The following is a 7,037-nucleotide window of genomic DNA, read 5'->3' as shown; positions in this document are numbered from 1 at the left end:
TTTGCAGCCCTGAAAGCCCATAGTTGCAATTTTGCAATACTATTTCTTTTTCTGAAAACAAAAAGCAAAAATGGTTTCAAATCATGATTTTATATATATATATATATATATATATATATATGACAACATATGTTTTTGCATTACTTCAACTCATCAAAATAAGTTAAGCCATTTTAAACTTTATTTTTTTTAAGTTATACGAGATCAAACTAATTATTTTAAGTCAGTTTAATGTAATTTAAGTTGACATGACTTACACGGCGCCGGCCAAGTTGATTGTACTTTAAAAAATTAAGGCAGCAAGTTTTTTTTTTTTTTTTTTTTTTTTTTTTTTTAAGTGTATTACATTTATAATTACAAATTGGCTTCCTAAAACACTTTTAAGGAGGAAAATAAAATAAAACATCATTATTATCAACGATAGAGTCTATGAGGGTTCAATACTTTTAGTATGTTGGTAACTAGCCATGTAAACTCAGAACTGAAATTATTTGTCTTTTATTTACCAGTTACATCTGTGGTATAAGTTCTCTTTCAATCTTTATGCATTTTTAAGGGTGACAGTAAACTGAGAATGACTTTATTTTACCACCAGGGAAGTATTATTAAAGTTAAGAGTTTGTCTAATTGGTTTCAGATGGGTGCAGCCCTGAACCATCTGTGAACGAGTCAACGAGACATGGACATTCATGCACTCCAACTGTAGCATGATCTCTGTTAGATTAGTACAGTCAAAGGCTTCCTTAAACGGACAGATTTGGGTCATTATTGAACTCTGGCGTTTGGATTAACAATATTTATAAAACAAAAGCCAAGTACACTCTATTGAGAGTGTTTGTTTGCAAGCGCTAGCTTTGGATTCAGTATCATCTTAAAGTTTTTACGCAAAAAGCGAGCTTCAGATTGGGTGTCTGTGTGCACGTCTAGTCGACGCTCTCATACGCGTGTGCACGAGTAGTTCCTCCTCCAGGGCGGAATGTTGAGGTCAAATAAAAGCGCTCCGCACATCTGAGCTCTCCGCAGAGGTGTGCGCAAGAGCTGGAGGGGCAGGACAGGCACAGGGAGGGAAACGCACAGAGGGAACTTGGAGACTGTAAGCGGCTGTAGTGACCCTGAATCCCGCAGCCAGTGTATTACTGCGTCTCCTGGAAGCTCCATTGGAAAGGAAGGCTTGGCTACTGTTATACTGTTTCATCTCACCTGTGAAAATGACCGGTGGCCCGTTGGGCACGGCGTTGGCAGTGGCTTTGCTCGCCTGCACTGTGCAGTGTATGCCGAAAGGAACGGGGAAACATAGGAGACAAGCTCAGGAACACTCGGTGTCATCCGTGTCCCAAGGTATGCGGTCCTCCGTTTGTTTGTTTTTGTTTTGATTGTTTTGAAATGGGCAATTAAGTGGTTTTACGCACGCAAATTGTTACTTAAAAGCTGGAAAATGTACTCTAGGGATTCGGTATTTATTCTTTGTGTGATCGTTGTTTTTTTTGTTGAGAAAGTTCAAATATTTTAGAGCTCAGAAGGGTTTTGTTGTGTCCTCTGCAGATGGCTGTGTTGAAAATAGTCAGTTTTATGGAGTTGGAGAGCAGTGGGAGCGCAGTTATCTGGGCAGCACACTGATCTGCACTTGTCATGGAGTTTCTGGTATAAAGTGCAAATCGAAGCCTGATGGTGAGTGCCTTTACATTGGTTTTATTCTTTGGGACACAGCACTGGAATTAATGTTTCCTGACTTGGTTGAATTAATAACCATATAGATATATGACAAGTTAAGTTTGAAGTACTGAATAGTATGAAGAACAAAGAGTCCATGTCTTTTCCCAGCTGAAGAGACCTGCTATGATAAAGTAAACACTCGCTCCTATCGGGTTGGAGAGACGTATGAGAGGCCCAAGGATGGGATGATCTGGGACTGCACTTGCATTGGCTCTGGCAAAGGGAAAATCAGTTGCACCATTGCAAGTGGGTAGACTGGAACTTTCCTTCACTGTACTTAACTGCACTTTGGGAATTATACTTTTGGGAGTTGTGCTGCTGTTTACCTTCTTGGACTCTGTTGTAGACCGCTGTCATGAGGGAGGGCACTCCTACAAGATTGGAGACACATGGAAGAGACCCCATGACACTGGAGACTACATGCTGGAGTGCGTCTGTTTGGGAAATGGGAAAGGAGAGTGGACCTGCAAACCTGTTGGTGAGTTTGGGCATTTAAAGACACTATCAAGCTGAGAATTTGATGGATTTTTTCTGTGTCTGCTTTGATATATATGATAGTATATTTTTAAACATTATTAGCAGATTATATTTAGCAGATATATGCGTTTAAAAATGACTTTCACTTCCAGGAAAATGGACCAAAATAACTGATGACTCATCCTGCACTACACAGATTTTTGTCCAATCAAATACTTTCTAGAATGAGAATCTCTCTTCCCTTAATACCACCTGTAAGCGACTAGCAAGTAGCAAATCATGGTTCATAACAAACTTTTTTTTTTTATCGGCCCTTCAATATGTCCCACCCAAAGTTCCAGTTTCAATATGAAATATGTTGACACAAGAAAGAATTTGCAATTATCAAGTAATTTAATGGGCTCTTTAAATTAATTACAGTGGTTTTGTTTATGATGGAAAGGAAATTAGATGTGTCATATTAGCAGTAGTATTAACATCATGTTATTTAACCCTTTTTATTCTTTTGCTTGATAGCGGAGCGCTGTTTCGACAATACAGCTGGCATGTCCTACATGGTTGGTGAGACCTGGGAGAAACCCTACCAAGGCTGGATGATGGTGGACTGCACCTGCCTTGGAGAAGGAAGTGGACGTATTACATGCACATCCAGAAGTAAGAACTCCACCCCTTTTAAAATAGTGGAACAGTCCAAACCACACAAAACTCCCTTCCATCTGTCCAACTGGATTTCACTTTAATTATCCACTCAAAGTGCATTTAAACCTCTGGCATCAGCGCAAGAGCTTTTTTAACTGGGCAGAAGAGGGAAAAGCTTTAACTTTACTGTGTTTTATTAACCAGTTATTTTGTTTGTGATGAAGAACCACAACATGGTTTCTGATGAGAAACGTCTGCATTGTATGATTGTTTGTGCATCACAGACCGCTGTAACGACCAGGACACACGCACTTCTTACCGGATCGGAGACACGTGGAGCAAGACAGATTCTCGTGGACATGTGCTACAGTGTTTGTGTACTGGAAATGGACGTGGAGAGTGGAAGTGTGAGAGACATGCATCACTGCACACCACTAGCCTGGGTAAGAACCTCACATTTTTGTTAAAAGAAATAAAATTTAAATATCACATCAATTAAAAAATTTGAAATCTTGAATTAAATACCCCCTACTAGTTTGCAGTGGCCTGGAGAATCAGTGTATGGATGTAGAGACAAAATGTGTATCCTCATGTGTTATTTTGTGCTCTAGGGACTGGGTCTCGTGTGGTGACCAATGTCCAGCCTGTGGTGTACCAGCCACAGGCGGTGCCTGAACACCCCGCGGAGGGATCCTGTCTCACAGACGCAGGCATTTCCTACGCCCTGGGAATGCGGTGGATCAAGACCCAAGGCAGCAAACAGATGTTGTGTACGTGCTTAGGGAATGGTGTCAGCTGTGAAGAGTCAGGTTAGTGTCTTTATTCATCAGGTTTGTCTGTGGTTTTATGTGAATGAATCTGCTGCTGTTCATTTAGAAAAGAAAAAAAAATCATTGTCTCTTTTCTCATGTGTGCATAGAGAGCCAGTCCCAGGTGTATGGTGGGACCTCAGGTGGGCAGCCGTGTGTGTTCCCTTTTGTGTTCATGGGGAAAACATTCTACTCCTGCACGTCTGAGGGACGCAGTGATGGGCAGCTCTGGTGCAGCACCTCATCTGACTTTGAAAAGGACTACAAGTACTCCTTCTGTACCAACAACCATGGTAAGTGTATATATACTACCATTTAAAAGATTGGGCTCGGTAAGGTTTTTATTTGTGTCTTATGACCACCAAGGCTGCATTTATTTGATCAAAAATACAGTAAAAACACTATTGCAAAATATTATTCAATTTAAAGTTTTCTATTTTTAATATGTTTTAAAATGTCCTGTGATGGCAAAGCTGAATTGTCAGCCTCATTACAGTTTTCAGTCACATGATCCTTTAGAAATCATTCTAATATGTTGAAAACTGTTGTGCTGCTTAATATTTTGAGGAAACCATGGTGCCTTTCTTTTTTGAAATTTATTTGAAATAGATTTTTGTAGCATTATAAATGCCTTCACTGTCAATTTTGATCAATTCAATGCATCTTTGCTAAATAAAAGCATTCATTTCTTTAAAACTGCTAGTGCAATTCTTAAAAAAAGGATATCTACTTTGATTTTCATTAGATTTTTTTACGTCTACATCTTTTTTCTTTTCTTTTTTTTACTATTCATGTCATGTATAGTGGTGTGGTTAAAGCACAGGACAGTTGGTTCTAGGTTGTTGGTTCAAGCCCTGAATGAGCCATGTACCCATAAGCAGGCTCTTTTTTTAACCCCAGGATCTTTTTGAGGGATTATCCCTGTCATTTTTTGGAAGTCAAAACCTCTTCTTGGAACTGCTACAGTTTTTCACTGGTAAATATCTTTATTTTTAGTTATGGTCACAACCAGAGGAGGAAACTCCAATGGTGCACTCTGTCAGTTCCCGTTCCTCTTCAACGGCCGTAACTACACCGACTGCACCGCTGACGGCAGGAGAGATGGCATGAAATGGTGCGGCACAACTTATAACTATGACCAAGAGCAGCGGTTTGGCTTCTGTCCCATGGCAGGTAAGTGCCAGTTTTACACTAGCAATAAGAGAGAGAGAGAGATAGTAACAGGTTAGGACTTGACTGGAGCTTGGCACTTAAGAAGATGGAGAACTATAATGTTATAAAGGCACTTTATTCCTGTAAGTATCCAGGTCTGCGTTTCCCAAAACGTATCGTTACCTAAGTTGATCGTAGAGGCCATTGGTGGGAACTTTTGGGAAACACAGCCCTGGATCTTAATAACGTGCATTGAGCAAATCATTTTATCTTAAACTTCTACTAAGATATTGAGGAACGTTGCAGTCCATGTCCCATGCTTTTACTTACTTGAGGAATATCAGCAAAAAGACTGAGTATATAAAATAAGTGACATTTCATGTGTCTCACTGCTTTTTCAATTACTTTGTGGTCTGTGCTGGAGAAGATCTGGTAACAGTTAAGATGAGGACGTTAACTACGTGGAATAAAGATCACTCCGCACCTATTCAGCCATATTTACATAAACACCTCATTCTGCCTGAGCTTTGATGGGTGTCTCTGTCACCAGGGTGCCAGTTAGAGCCAGGCGAACCCTGGGGAGTTTATGAGATTTAGTGATCTGACATAGATTGAAACCAGAGCTGCTCTTTGTGTTTCTTTGACGTGTTTGTTTTGTAGGGGGTAGGGATTTCTGTCTCAACACAGGAACCATTGTCATGAATCAACTTTTTTTTTTTTTTTTCAGTATAATAAGTAATATATTACTTGCCGTATTGAATGTGAACAATGTGGAAAAGAACTTTAAAAACTAGTACTTTGGAAGCTGCAGCTAATGTTTAAGCACGGATTTCTGCCCGTCTGTTATAGCCGTGGCCCCTCAGCTGTGCGGGGCTGCAGACGGAGAGAGGTTGGCTTTGGACCAGAGTCTGGCTGGCAGTGAAGCATATATATCTGGCTGCTCTCCAGGGCAGCTGTGTAGCCTTCTCCACTCTTAACCTTGGAGATATTTCCTCACTCTCATCCTCTTTTATTAACCAGATACACCAATCAGTGATATCCCAGTTGAAACAATGAGGCTGTTTGTGAGGAACTGCCTTGAGCTTAATGGATCTATGGTCATTAGAATTGAGTTTTAGCTGTTTGACCCTAATTGACCCCCTAATTACTCTTTTGGCCATTAAAAACTCAATTAACTGGATTTGGTCTCTTCCTCAAGCTAAATTATTAAATTTGGTGTTAACTTAAAAGTGAAACAAATGTCACTCCTAGTCCTGTCAGGATTATGCATTTTGTGCTGGCGATTAATTGTCATACAAATAAATGTTGTTAATGATTTAAAGAAAATTACGTCATTAATCACTCACCCTTATGTCGTTTCCTAACCCGTAAGACTTTCGCTCGCCTTCGGAACACAAATGAAGAATTTTTTTTTTCTTTTTATCTGAGTGCTTTCTATCCCTCCATTCAAAAGTTCATTCCATATGAAGAAAGGTCTTTGATTGTAATAATAATTGCAATTAGATCAAATCGGGATCGAATCGGTACTCCTTCTAGTTCCCATCGGCCCGTTCACACCAAAGATAATAACTAAAACTATAACAATAAAGACAATAGTTATTGTTTTTGATGTGAACGGGCCTTTAATGTTGTTCTTTGAAGGAGTTAGAGGGTGGTTTTTGGGAAAAGTCCTCAAGTGCTTCCAAAACCAAAACGAATAGAGATGTTCTTGTCTCATTGGCTAAAATGCCTTACATTTTTAAGAAGGACAGTTGAGGAGAATTTAAATGTGAAGGTTTGTGAATAATGTTGATGTTGATGGGTTTCCACCAGCTCATGAGGAGGTGTGCACCACTGGCGAGGGTGTGATGTATCGTCTGGGAGATCAGTGGGACAGACGCCATGATATTCTGGGTCACATGATGCGCTGTACGTGTGTGGGCAATGGCCGTGGGGAATGGAGCTGCATTGCCTACTCACAAATCAAAGGTGAGCGTTGTCATCTCCAATTTGTAAGTGATGAGTTTATAGGAAATATGTATCCATTATTTATATGTTCATGCATGTCTTTTCTTCTTTCAGACCAGTGCATTGTGGATAATTTGACATATGAAGTAAATCAGACTTTTACTAAACAGCATGAGGAAGGCTACATGATGAACTGCAGCTGCTTTGGTCAAGGCCGTGGACGCTGGAAGTGTGATGCTATTGGTGAGCCAGCCACATCTATGGTTTCATCAATTAGAACTGAAATGGATAATTTGTCTT

General features: G+C 39.9%; 1 protein-coding gene across 1 annotated transcript in view; it reads left to right on the top strand.

The window, feature by feature from the left end:
• The first annotated feature begins 1,019 nt into the window (after positions 1–1,019).
• fn1a (fibronectin 1a) overlaps positions 1,020–7,037 on the top strand; it is a 29,370-nt gene continuing 23,352 nt past the window's right edge. Inside the window, exons 1-11 of the mRNA XM_079881611.1 lie at positions 1,020–1,338; positions 1,543–1,668; positions 1,822–1,959; positions 2,060–2,191; positions 2,707–2,844; positions 3,114–3,272; positions 3,441–3,638; positions 3,749–3,931; positions 4,635–4,811; positions 6,603–6,758; positions 6,852–6,980. Coding sequence (XP_079737737.1) covers positions 1,209–1,338; positions 1,543–1,668; positions 1,822–1,959; positions 2,060–2,191; positions 2,707–2,844; positions 3,114–3,272; positions 3,441–3,638; positions 3,749–3,931; positions 4,635–4,811; positions 6,603–6,758; positions 6,852–6,980 — 1,666 coding nt within the window. The 5' untranslated portion in view covers positions 1,020–1,208. The remainder of the gene's footprint in view (positions 1,339–1,542; positions 1,669–1,821; positions 1,960–2,059; positions 2,192–2,706; positions 2,845–3,113; positions 3,273–3,440; positions 3,639–3,748; positions 3,932–4,634; positions 4,812–6,602; positions 6,759–6,851; positions 6,981–7,037) is intronic.

The sequence above is a fragment of the Squalius cephalus genome (assembly GCF_949319135.1).
Source record: "Squalius cephalus genome assembly, chromosome: 9".
Classification (NCBI taxonomy): Eukaryota; Metazoa; Chordata; class Actinopteri; order Cypriniformes; family Leuciscidae; genus Squalius; species Squalius cephalus.
This window is presented reverse-complemented; position numbering and strand designations above follow the sequence as displayed.